The sequence below is a fragment of the Cheilinus undulatus genome, linkage group 21 (genome assembly GCF_018320785.1).
Source record: "Cheilinus undulatus linkage group 21, ASM1832078v1, whole genome shotgun sequence".
In the NCBI taxonomy this organism is placed as follows: Eukaryota; Metazoa; Chordata; class Actinopteri; order Labriformes; family Labridae; genus Cheilinus; species Cheilinus undulatus.
In genome coordinates, this window is record NC_054885.1 from 11,846,334 (window position 1) to 11,860,139 (window position 13,806).

A 13,806-nucleotide genomic window follows, 5' to 3' on the forward strand; every position below is an offset into this window, starting at 1 on the left:
GAGAGGAATTATTGCAGGGAAGGAAAAGGAGGGGAGGATTAGGATTCGTACGGAAAAGGAGCTGGAATAGGAACTGACAGAGGGAGAGAGGGAAGAGAGATAGAGATGAGCAGACAGGTAGAGGGAAAGAGAAAGGAGGGAGGAAGTGACATTTAAGACCCGGAGAGAAAGGGAAGAAATAAATGGATGGAAAAATTCCCAGGAAATTGAAAGGGGAAGAAGGCTGGAGAAGTTATGAATTTTAAATAATCACAGACATAATTCTGAATATGAACTAGACTGTAAGGAAGACGATTGAGCAGTGCCTTTGGGTCTGACCATGAACAGTGCAAACCTCTTCAGAAAAAATGTAAATGTGTGATATTTTATTCTGTTTTAATGCTGCCAGGATTGTTTTAATTTTAAATATTAATATTTGTATCTTTTTTGCATAAAAGCTACTTGAATATTCTTTTTCAAAACACTTTTTGCATATAAACCTAAAATATTTTTTTCTCATTTTCCTTTCCACTTTTTTCCTGTCTCGCTCCTTTTGGATCTCATCACTAGCTCGTCTTCACTTTCTTGTTTCACTCAGCAGCACCCTGTCTGTACAATGTCCAACACTCTCTGCCTAAATTTTCCCAAATTTTTGGCAAAATGTGCAAACTCTTCAATGCTCTCACACTGCCATGCATTCTACTACAATCAGCAATTCCTCCTCCAGCTTTTAGTGGAAAAAAAAATGAAGTTGAGGTGAATTTTATACAGTCATATTTGCAGAACGGCGCCTGGCAGTGACACATGGGAGGGAAGGTTGTTGGCTGAAAATCAAGACAGAAGGAAAGAGGGATGAAGGATGAAGAGGAGGAGTCCTCGGGGAGAGATGGAGGGCAGCGAGTACAGATTGAATGGGAGATGTGTCTTAAATCATTTCACTCTCTCCGTCTGCCTGGCTGGGGTCTGATAGCACACATTTCCCTCTCTCCGTCTCTGTCGTCCTCCTTTAGCTGTTTTTTTTCTCCCAGCACATCTTACACAGACGTGCTCTCACATGTGTGTATTTAAGTGCCCAGAGCTTATCTCACAGAAATACAAAGAAAAACTTAAGAGCGCTTGTGGAGATATTGAGCTAATGCATGTAAATATAAGCTCACAAAACACACCAAGACTTCAATGAAGCCTGTTTTAACAAAACTTGCCATTGTAGCACTGATTTTTTTATACTGGTTGATGGGATTTATTAAGAAACTATTTAGTTTACGTGAAAGTGATCCTCCTGTCAGGAGCTGGTTTTCTTAAAGTGGGGGGAATTATGCCTTTTTTCAAGGCTTTACACCATCTCTCTGATACCCACGTGGTAGCTTCACATGGTTTACAGCTCAAAAAACTCCTCATGTTTCTCACACTGGCGTCCTGAAAAACCCTTAATTCAACCTCCATCTGAAATGCTTCGTTTTCGCTGCTGTCTCTTTCACACACACACACCCCCACGGACCTGCTTTCCCTGACTAGCCGATTTTCCAGAGGCTGGCCGGCGGCAGGACTCAATGTTTTGTGCCCGTCCCCTCCAATGTGGCTATGTTCCTAAGCTAGTACTTGTAACCTTTGAATGAACCGGTCCGACTGTGTAAAATATGGCGAATTTTGATACACGTCCGTACGTGTTAGACCCGTAGTCTGACCATGATAGAGAGAGGGGGAAGAAAACCAGCAGCAGCGAAGGATAGAGCAGGACATATCTGTTTGGTAAGTGTTTAATTACTGTGTAACTAAATGGCTAAATGGCTAAAAGGCCTTGTGGGAGCGGTCTGTTCTGCTTATTGACTGTAGAAAGATTTGGACAAACCCCATGTGACATCAGTCATCTGCTAACAATAGGCAGACTCAAATGGCTTTTGAAGCCCATTTGTGGATGCTTCCATATTTAAATCGTGGTCTCAACCGAACTTTGGATCAATCTAACAGCCCGCCAACTAAGCGCAACTTCCTGTCAGCCTGCTAGCTAGCATTCTGATTGACAGAAACGAAGCCTCTGCCTACCGAGCTATCTGTCAATCAAATGAGACGCGCCAATCAGCTTTCATCCTAAATATAATCCAAGCGATCACGGTACAAAAAAATTCACCCCCCAGTGACAGTGGGAACACAATAAGACACTAGCTAATGAGACACCCTTGGTGTATTGAACCAGGCTGTAAACCAGTTTATTTTGTGTGTCAAACCTGCTGTTTAACATGTGTGCAGACGGAACTTCTGGCGTTCCTGCAGCCAGCCTCAAGTGGACACTCGCAGTATAGCAATTTTTTACACTTCCATATTGGCTTCATTTTTAAGGACCGCTTGGTTCCACTTTGCCGGCAGCACGGACGAACCAGTCAGGAGATCCTATTGCAATGACCTCATCAGTTCACTCCATTGAAATCTCGTCTCGGGAGGATCTCGGAGGGATTCCCAATGAACCGTTTTCATCAGTTTGCACTCTAATTCCAAGATGACTGACACATATGTTTATCTTGGGGTTTGAAAATTTGCAGACGTTAAGTATGGACACCCAACATTGTGACTTTATATTTATGTTTTAAAAATTGGAAAAGTTTAATACCCCCTCTTTAAAAATCCATGTTCAGATGACTGCATTTTGGTAACAAGTGAAGTGTACACGGATCTGCCAAAGCAATCAAAAACACACAAGAAAAAAGTATAATAATGGCATGAATGAATTTGGAAAAATTAGAAAAATGTACAAAATGTACAAGGTCTGGTAAGAGTACAGAACATTACACAGATCCTTACACAAACACAGTTTTCAGTAATGGAGCATTTCTGCAGACATTCCTGTAAGATAAACCCGGAGTCATGAATTGAGAAAGTGGCGAAGGATGTGATTGTCCAGACTCGCCACTACATGCAAACAAATATTTGTCTACAGAAGAAGTATGCAGTTCATTAAAAAAATGCTTAAAAAGTGAAAGCACAGATGTGTTGATAAAAGTGCAAATAAGCTTCTCATGTTTGCAGTTATTATAGCAGGAATTCTCAACCTTTTCAGCCTGCGCCCCCCCAAAAATAAACCTGCCAGAGACTGGGGAACCCCCACTGTATCTGAAGGTGGTAGAACACAGCTGTGCACATTCAAGAACACACAATATGCAGACAAGGTCGTCCATAAGGGGGATAAGTGGGGGAGCTCTCAGCCAAACTGATGGGCCATGGAGGTCAGCAAAATCATGGTCGCATGATACAACATAGTGTCTTTTCCGACAGCCAAAAAACACCATTTTGGTCTCATCAGAGACCAAAATGGTGCTATACCGTGACTGTCCACTTGAGGCTGGCTGCAGGAAAACCGGAAGTTCCGTCTGCACACATGTTAAACAGCCAGTTTTGACACACAAAATAAACTGGTTTACAGCCTGGTTCAAAACACCAAATGTATCTCATTAGCTAGTGTCTTATTGTGCCCCCACTGTACGGGGGGTGAATTTTTTTGATTATATATAGGACAAACCTCACTTTGCGGTGATTGGCGCGTCTCATTTGATTGACAGATAGCTCGGCAGGTAGAGGCTCCGTTCCTGTCAACCAGAATGCTAGCTAGCAGGCTGACAGGAAGTCGTGCTTAATGGGCGGGCCGTTAGGTTGATCCAAAGTTCGGTTGAGACCACGATTTCAATATGGAAGCCTCCACGGATTGGCTTCAAAAGCCGTTTTACTCCGCCTATTGTAAGCAGACGACTGACGTCACACAGGGTTTGTCCAATTCTTTCTACAGTCTATGGTCTTCTCCTGTATCTTATCCTTTCTTGGGTTCCTTGTCTTTTATTTCCACTCATCTTTTACCCTCCCTCTCCTTCTGTCTCCCCGTTAGATTTTATCAAATACCTAAGAAGGATAAATCTGTTAAGTTCCCTCAAAGCCAACCTCATTTTTTTTCCCTCTTCATCTCAGCCACCTGCCGGCTCTGCTGCCACTTCAAAAGGCTTTCCATCTTTACCATCACTTCGTCTGTCTTCGTTCTTCACCTCAGTTTCCCTTACTTTCATCAAACTGTCTGCCACGCTCTCAGAATTCAGTACAGGAGCAACTTTTTTTTTCTTCCTTTCCCCCCTCTGTGTCACTCTCTTCACACGCTATAGCTGCTCTTCATCCCGGTACTCTCTGACTGTCACTCAGCTTAGATTAGTTCAAAGTGAAGACGAACATGGATGAAGACGATGGAGTTTAATCATGTCAAGGCAGGGACAGGAATACAGTGAAGATGAAGGATAGAGATCCAAATAATGGGTGCACCTACAATCCAGAAGGAGTCATTTAGGACAAATCGAAACCTAGTGAAGGATTAAAATAGTTAAGAGCAAAAGAACAAATAAAGGTGAAACATAACAGCTAAACAGTAGATGGGTTAAAGGTGTAGCGATCAAGTGTTGATGGATGTCTGCGGTCGTAGGAGTGTTTCTTTGTCCTTGAATGCTGAAGCCCGACACCAAACCCTTGCCATTGATTCAGTGACACTGCACACAAATGTAAGGATAAATTGAACCTTCCAATCTAAGTACCCACAAACTATTATGCAAACTCAGAAACTTATGATGTTGTTTCGTACCATGCCCAAGCATGATTCCTGCACTCCCATGCGCAGACCCGGCTGCAGAATCAAATAAGAGGGGGGGCATTACATTTTTTTTTTTTGGCGGGGGGGGGGGGGGCACCTTTTCAACCTGAATTTTATTTGCTTCAGGCTTAACAGTGGCATTGTGGCCACTTCTACAGTGCTAAGAAATAATTTTTCTCTCACTAAAAAGGGGCAGTCAGGGGCAAAATCTAAAAAAACAAACAAAAACAGTAGTGTAGTGCTATGTGTCAATTTATTCAACTCAAAGGCAAGCATTTATGTCAACTAGCGTGCAGAGAGCAGCACCATACAGCTTCACTTCAATTAGAAACATAAGCACTGATGCCAAACTGAACACTGGAGTAAACATTCATGCTAGGAGAGGTAGGACAGGTTTTAAGAGTATCCTTTGGCTAAAAATGTCTGCATAGTTAAATCCATCCCACAAACTATGAATATTGAAATAGTTTGTGAATGACTTCACAGTTGATCTGTTTTACAGAAATTTACTGTCATAATTAGTAGATATTTAAAATTAGGGCTAAGGTTGGCAGAAGTGCTGCAAAAATGACCAGACAAAGTGGTGAAAAGAGGTTAAAATGTGGCAAAAATTGGTTAAAGAGGGAAAAAGGGACAAAAAGTGTCATAAATTGGTTACAAATGACAAAAATAGTTTGAAAAAGCAATGAAAATGGGTTGAAAAGTGGCAAAAACGGGTAAAAGAGTGGCACAAAGGAGATAACATAACATGTGGGAAAAGAGGTTAAAGAATGGCAAAACTTGGATTAAGGAAGCAAAAAGGGGCAAAAACTATCAAAAATTGGTTCAAAGTGGCAGAAATACAGCAAAAATACCCTGGCCAATTAGTGAAAAAGGTTCAAGAGTGGCACACAAGGGAAATAACAGTCAGGAAAGTTGCAAAAGGGGGTTAAAGAGTAGCAAAAACGGGTGAAAAGTGGCAAAAATTGGCTATAAGTTGCAACTGCTGTTAAAAAATGTAATGAAAAAGTGGCAAAAATAGAAGAAAAGCGTCAAAAATGGATAAGAGTGGCACAAAGTGTATAAAACATGCAGGAAAAGTGGCTTAAAAGGGTTAAAGAATGGCTAAAATTGGGTTAAAGAGGCAAAAAGGGGTTAAATGAGTTAATACTGGTATTAAATCATAATTGTGGAGGGCCCAGTTTCTGGGATTTTCAGGGGCCTGACCAATTCTGTTGTCAGGTCTGTCTCCTTGTGTCCTGCTGTTAGATGACAGGGATAGATCTCACTGGTAATGCCTAAAAATGTCCTACATTTTGAAACAAAATACAAATACTACTATAAAGATTTGTTAGCCAGACCAGAATATTTATTTAATTTTTGTGTACTTGAAAGTCCGGCCCCCAGAGTTTCTGTCGAGAGTAAATATGGACCTTGTGCACTTGATGGCCCCTGATACAGGATATTTAATCATTTTAAAGTAGCCTTGTAGCTCTTATAGATTTCTGAATACAATAAAAACAATACTGAACTTTCACCTAGTCTTACTCACCTGTTTGATTGTCCACTTCGCCTCATCCGGTGGAGAAGACTCTTTCATTTGTGTCCTGAGGAAGTTGCGAGCAACCTCGAATTCAGAGTCCACAGCAGGTGTCTTGGTGAGGTCAAGTAAAGGCTTCACCTTGCTGACATCCAAGAATGTGGCTTGTGCAGGATCCAGGGCATTGATTGCCTCCATCAGGTCACAGTTCTGTTTCCTGAAGCGATTTCTCATTTCCCCACATACTGAGTCAATGCAACTATAATAAATCGTGCGTAGCCCTGTTTCATCATTACGATCTACATGTGTGCTGATGTCCTCAACAACACAGTCAGCAAGGGCAGAGTTTTGTGTGCATCTTCTCTGTGATGGCCTTGTTGTAACACTGTCACAATGCGCTAGGATTGCCTGGTATTCTGTCTCAGTGCAGATATTCTCAAGACAGGTGCATGCACTGCTGATGAGCTGCAAACCTAGAAGAAAATACAACATCAGTTATTGTTACTGTACAGAATACAACAAAATTTAAAGTGCAGCATTGCATGACAAGACAGGGAAATTAAACAAAACAAACAAATCCAGCTTTAAGTTCTAAAATACTGTGTAACTTACATAAATATCAAATCAATTGTTTACTTTAAATTGTCATGGGGCGTGGGCATCCCAATTGTTTCCCACAAAGGAGATAACATAACATCAATTCAAATCAATTGCCCCATGACAATTTAAAGTAATTTATTTCTAAAAGATACTATAAGTGATCAATTCTACGAAGTTAAGAAATTAACAGTGATTTTGAAAGATTCTTTAAAGTTGATTGAATTTCAAGAGGCCTCTAAAAATGGATGGAGTTTACTGTAAATTCGGTAGCACTTTATTTGAAGTTTTATTCATAAAACTGACATTATGCTGTCATAATCATGACATAGAGCTGAAGCTATGTGTGCCATTTTTACTTTATTTTGTTATTTTCATTCATCTCTTTTTAACATGTTTTATGTTCATTGTGAAGCACTGGGTGCATGTAACTCTTTGCTGTAAAGTGCTTTGAGTTACATTTCTTGTATGAAAGGTTCTATACAAGTAAAGTTTATTACTACTTTTATAAATACAATGTAATTTTGCTCAGAAGTAGGTATACTTATTTCACTATCTAGATTAAAATTAAATATAATCTGCCTTCACCTGTCAACAGATCCATGTTTTCGGACTGCAACATCTTGTTTGGGGGGTCAAGATATGCAAGGATCTTGTGCACCATCCCAGCAATGAACTGAAAGCTGGGTTCAGACATGCTCTGCCACAATCCTGTTGCTTCAATGCGCAGATCTGCTCCAAATTCCCGGTTACTGGTGATCTCTTGGAGCAGTGTGGATAGGTCATCAAATGGTTTCAGAATGACTGAAACTGCAGAATAGAGAAAATAAATATTTAATATCTTCATTCACACAGGACACAGTTTAAACACACAGCATCATCATTATCAGCCTAATCAGTCCAAATCAACATTCCTGTAGCAAAATGTCCACTCCAACGTTGGTCCGATAGGCGCTTGAGTGTCTCTCATTTGTAAAGAATGGCAACGGTTGGTCTTCTGCAGAACTTGTACAGCATGTTACACACACTGAAGAAGTCCATCACGGCCTTTTCAACTGCCAGGGCATGGGTGACCACCAAATGCAGCTGATGGTTGTAGCAGTGGACATATGGTATCTCTCTGTCCAGTTTTTGCTGCAGCAGTTTCTGTACCCCTCCATGTTTACCCGACATGAGTGAGGCACCATTATACACCTGGCTGAGGATTTTCTCAGGGCTTAGGCCAGATGTGGTCAGTTCTCTTATGATGGTGTCAGTCAGTGTTCCTGCATCTCCCTGGTCAGCAGTGGCTATTGTTAGGAGGTGCTCAGTTGGTTCACAGTTCATTCAGAAAGCAGAGAACTATGGAGATATTTTCTCTCCCTGTTGGGTCTCTGGTCCTGTCTGCTTTTAATGTGTAGAATGATTCATCAACTTCTTCCACTATGTGCTCTCTTACTAAAGCACTCATTACATCTATTACATTATTTTGACTGTCATGACTTGTGTAGGTTGCATTGCGAGGAATAGTTTTTGCTATCTTTGCTCGTTTTGAATCTTTCCTTAATGCAAACTCAAACAGAGACAAAAATAGTCCACATCCATCCTCATGCATTCCATTGTATGCACCGTGGTAACCTCTAAAGGGCCATTGGTTCACAGCAAGGAACTCCACAACATCAGAGATTTCCTTACTTGTGTGAATCCGTCTTTCCTTGTCCCTCCACATGGCCTCACAAGTCAGGTGCTCTTTGGATGCAGCGTGCTTGTTTAGTCCCTTTCCGGTTTCCATTGCATGCTTCCAGTCGTGGAAACCAGTTACACCGAAAGTTGGATCAGTGGGTCTGGCTCCCTGAAACATTCTGCATGGGTAGCAGTATGCAGCATCTGCTTCAACTGAATACTCCAGCCAGGGAAAGCTACCATACCAGGAACTGCAGAATGACCTTTTTTTCGCAGAGAAAAGGCGTGGAAGACATGCTCTTCTTTGGGGCTTTTCTGTGCCAACGTCACTAGGCTGCAATGGCCTGTTGCTGTTCCCCCAGCTGTAATGTTACTGTGAACCTCGTTGGTGGTGTTGTTGTTTACGTCGTCGTCACTGACGTTTCTTCCACGCGGATGAGTTACGCTGCTTGGCGCTGCTCCTTGTGCTCCCTAGCTGCCGTAGCTAACCCTCCTAGCATGAATGTTTGCTCCAGTGTGGTTGTTGACTTTGGTGCTTATGTTTTCAACAGAAGTGAAGCTGTACAGCGCTGCTTCCTGCTCGCTCCTATCCGCGTCGTCACTTGTCCTCGGTACTGTGTTTTTTTTTTTTTTAATAATTCCCGATATCCATTTTCACAAGCGACACTTTCACTAGCCACGGCGAACACCATGAATGTCTGAGTCATAGACTGTAGAACTCAGTATGACTCAGTGACCTGCCCCCGTCTAGTTGTAATTGGCTAGCACGTTGCCTTCACTCATTGGTTGGATTGGTTGAATTTTAGGATCAAAAAATCGAGATAGGAATAATAGCAGATGGCTACTCCAATGCAAAAAACAAAACCCAAATGTGGAAAGCTTCAAGTCCCAGGGCGGGCACGGCTGACTCCGTGGGCGGGCAGCCGCCGGGTCTGTCCATGCGGCTCTCTTTTTTACATCAGAATAGAGTTGCCGGAAAAAAATTGATGTAAGTCAAGGTTGCTATAAATTCCTAAGATTCTGAATCCATTCAAAATGATCAAGACTTGCTTTTTTAAAAAGTATTTTATTACATACTGAGTGCATTTTCAAAAGCGAAGCACAGCGAGCCTACTGCTGGTATTTTTCTCCATGTATACTTCATTAATCAATTGCATGTACGCCACAAATTTGGGTCATTTCCACACACAGATCAGCATTTACCAATCCGGACGTGAGCATGATACTTTCAAATCCTACGCCATGTCCCAGCTCATGTACAGTACGTGTTTTATGTCAAGTTTTTTTTTTTTTTTTTTTAATTATCTTTGTATGACAATTCAATTTTTCAAAGAATGGAGCAATATTTAACATTTAGGTATCTCCACAAACATCAAATTCATACATCAAGCTGTACTTGTCAGACAATTTATAGGTTGTACATTTCTTTAGCTTATTAGCGCTGTGAGGTTGTTAAGCAACCAGCCAAGAGTCAAGGATGTCACTGTGGCAAGAAATTACCCAACACCTCATTTGAGAGCTTCAATATTATGCAAGCTGTTTTTGAAATGATGTATTCTACATTCCCCCGTGTTTTCTTGGCTTTGCTTATCTGCCATTTTCTTTAGATTTATATGTTGTGATGTTGATATTTATTTTTAGATTTTTCTCAAGGCAAAAGGTGATGAAACATATCTTCGAAGATGTCAAAAACAGTGCAGCTGATACTTTCACATTTTTCAGAAATCTGTCTCGGCTAAAAATGGCTGGCAGTGAAAGATTTCAGGAAGTAGGAGCACTGTACTGTGTCTTATTTTTTCCCAAGATTAGAACCAAAGAATGAAAAGTTCTGGAAAGTAACACTGTCTCACTGGAGGTTTAAAGAAGTTCTCTGGCTCTCATCACGGCAGCTCTCGTTAGATAAAACTTTCATTTATGGATGAATCCCCCATGTGAACTAGCTGGGTCATATTCCCCGCTGTGCTGCTTTTTTGTGTTGCGATCCCTCTTTGTCTGTAACCCTCTCATCTTTCCCTCTTCATCAATCTAAAGAGAGTACACCCTTTCTGTTTCTAGAGTCACATTTAAAAATGCCAGCTCTGAAAGGAGAGCCCTGACCTTACTTATATGCAAGACGTGTGTCAGTTTGTTAAAATATTTGTAAGGTGTTCTTTGTAGTTATCCATCCTGGCATTTCCATTTGCTCTTACAGAGATTTAGTTTAGGAGGCTCAGCGGATTAATCAAGGTATCCTCCCCAGCGAAGCTTTAATTTTTTTAAACACATACGTTCAGTGCTTCTCGGTCCATGTATTACGAAGTTACTGCACCATTTCTATTGATACCAAAGCATGCTGCCCCATTGCTCCTTTTTACAACAAAGAAGGTCTGTAAATTTACATGAGAGTGGGGTCTGCTTTGTTAAACATTGACATTTTATTCTGAAATGTAACCTGATATTAAGCCTCACTCAATCTTCTCTGCTAAAGTCATGCACAGTGGTTTGGCATTCGTCAAAAATAGAAATCCTGCATAGCTGATGCAGAGGGCTCTGGGTGTATGGAGCAGAGACACAATGCAGCAAAGCTGGGGGAAGCACTCATTGACTAAAACTGAAACCTGTCCGCTCAGTTGCCGTGACGGAGCAGAGACAGATTGAACATGCATCCGGGAAAATTTAAGGGTCAGATTCCTCTTGCAGACTCCCGCTACTGTGGGATGCGCCAACATTGTCAGGACTAGGGTTGCCACCTTTTGAGCATAAAAATAAAGGACGCCCCACAAACCTCGGGGCCACAGCCATCACAGGCCGGAAGAATGAGGTGCCTGTATCATGACTCCTACTACCACTCTTTGATTTTTGTTGTAGAGGCCATTGTTTACTTTTTGGAGTGTTTTTGATAGGGCTGAACGATTTATGAAAATAATCAAATTGCATTTTTTTTCATTCAATTTTGTGATTCCAATTTAACATGCGATTAATCTTCAGGTTCCTCATCTTATAAGCCATTCTATATTATAACCCACAAAGCTATTTCCCCCAGAAATTTATATCGAACAACCCAAAATCTACAAATAAATGTTCCAAATTTCTAAGAAAATAACTAAGATTTTTAAAAGTGCCCCTACCCAAAAAAATCAAATCAACATCCCAAAAATGTACAAATAAATTCCTCAAATTTGAATAAGAATTCAAAAAAATCAAAGCAAACCCCAGCCAAAAAAATCAAATCAACCTCTTAAAAATTTACAGACATTTCCCAAGTTTTCATGGCATTACCTAAAGTTTCAAACCTAATTCTCCCAGAAATTGGAATCAAACTCCGCAAAATTTACAAATAAATGTTAAAAATTCCCTAAAATACCTCCAATTTTCTAAACACATTTCCAAAGAAATTCAAATTGAAATTCCTAAAAATTTCAAAATACATTCCTTAAATTTCTGCAAAAATATCTACAAATTTCTTAGCTAACTTTCCCCCAAAATTCAAATGGCTCTAAAAGTGTCTTATTGCAAATATTTTGTCCTATATTGCAAATTTGATATGAACTGTAATGAAGGGAGAGGTGATTTTATGGATTTCTTATTTTGAAGAAGACAAAAATATACGAAAACAAGGAAAGAAGGAACTTTTGTCAATTATTTTAGAAAATATTGACACTTGAATGTTTGCATGATGTGTAGAGCAAAACACCTCTGCCTCAAAAATGTATTAATGCAACAAGTATCAACAAATCAGTGGCAAAGTAGTACGTAAGGGACGAAAAAATGGAACAAATGGCGTCCTGTATTGACTCAAAACAGGACACTGCATTTAATACAGGACGATACTGTATTTTAAAGGACAGGTGGCAAGCCTAGTCAGGACAGAAGTGACGTAATTTTCTGGTACAAGATATTTCCTGTTTTAGAAGTAGTTAGGCAAATGGGAACTCGAAACTTAACACAACTACGCTAGCCACATAGTATGTAAGCCAACGTAGCAAAAATAGCTTCAGCATTATTAGCATAAGCAAATGTAGCAACAGCTTACAAAGCTACATAGGTCATGTAGCTACATAGCTATGTTAGCCCTGCCAACATTACTTTTAGCTACGTAATGAATACTTCTCGAACTGGACGTTAAATCTCAATTTTATTATCATTTTGTTTTGAAAGTTTTTGCGTGTATTTCCATCCTGATTGGTGGTGTCTGAGAGAGGTGGTCTGCAGCCAGACTGTCTTTTTATGTTAGGAGACGGATTCACCACATTGTCAATTCCATGATGGAAAGCTTACATAGTGTTAAAATAGCTGGAGTGCTTTAGTCCGGTTAGTCAGTTAATGTGGCAAATCATACAAATTATGCTTTAATTGCCTCAAGAACAGTAGATTTGAAAATCTGGCCCATAGTATCCTGTTTTTAAAAAATGACGCTAGTGCACAAGTACGGGGAACTGCTATTACCCAAGTGTGCAATCCATAACACCTCTTCAGATACCAATGGTTGACATCTCTGAGACTAGGTCCATGTTAATACAGTCCATGAAATCCCGATGGAGTAAGGGTTGGAAGTCACCTGAAAAGACATATATTATAACTCATAAGCCATCCACACAACAACTCTTTTTAGCAGATAATTAGGTATATCATGTTAAGTTACACTGGCATATAAGTTCTAGTTTAAAAATTGTAATGTTCCTTCAATCAGCCAATCAGAATACAAAGTCAAGTTGAGCCAAACTTTTTTTCATATAGCACATTTCAAACACAGTTTATCCAGAGGGAGACTCGTATCCTTGGCAGAGGTCGCTGAGGTAGTCAGAAAGCTCCTCAGTGGCAATGCGCCAAGAGTAGATGAGATTTGCCCAGAGATGCTGAAGGCTCTGGATGTAGTTGGCTGGCACACCTCTTCAATGGCATAAAGAGGTCAGGGACAGTGTCTGGGGTTTGGCAAACAAACTGATCCCATATTTTAAAGGGGGGACTTGAGGATGTTTTCAAGCTGTTGAGGTATCACACTACTAAGCATCTTGGGAAATTATACTCAATGGTGCTTGTTGAGCCTGGAAGAACAGTGTGGATTCTGTCCTGACTGTGGTTAAGTGAGCAGCTTTTAACTGTCAAAGGGCCTCTTGAGAGTTTTATAATCCAGTCCACATGTGATTCCTGAACTTGAAGAAGGCTCCTCTGGGGGGTCAAGGAGGGGGTACCGTGGGAATATGGGGTAATGGGGCCTCCTCCCGTCCCAGCTGGACGTGCCTGCATGACCACAAAATAGAAGCACCCCGGAGACATACTCATCAGGTGTCTGAACCACCTCAACTGGCTAGTTTCAACACAAAGGAGCAGCGGTTCTACTCCTAGTTCCCTCCAGGTATCTGAACTTCTCACCCTATCTTTAAGGTTGAGCAAAGTCACCCTTCGAACCAGCCAGAGTTCACGACCACAGATTAGGGTTGGCAGGTAGATCGAC

At 40.8% G+C, this 13,806-nt stretch overlaps 1 protein-coding gene across 1 annotated transcript in view; it reads right to left on the reverse strand.

The window, feature by feature from the left end:
- LOC121529565 (protein shisa-8-like) overlaps positions 1–6,347 on the reverse strand; it is a 177,165-nt gene extending 170,818 nt beyond the window's left edge. Inside the window, exon 1 of the mRNA XM_041817503.1 lies at positions 6,112–6,347. Coding sequence (XP_041673437.1) covers positions 6,112–6,347 — 236 coding nt within the window. The remainder of the gene's footprint in view (positions 1–6,111) is intronic.
- Between the last annotated feature and the right edge of the window lie 7,459 nt (positions 6,348–13,806).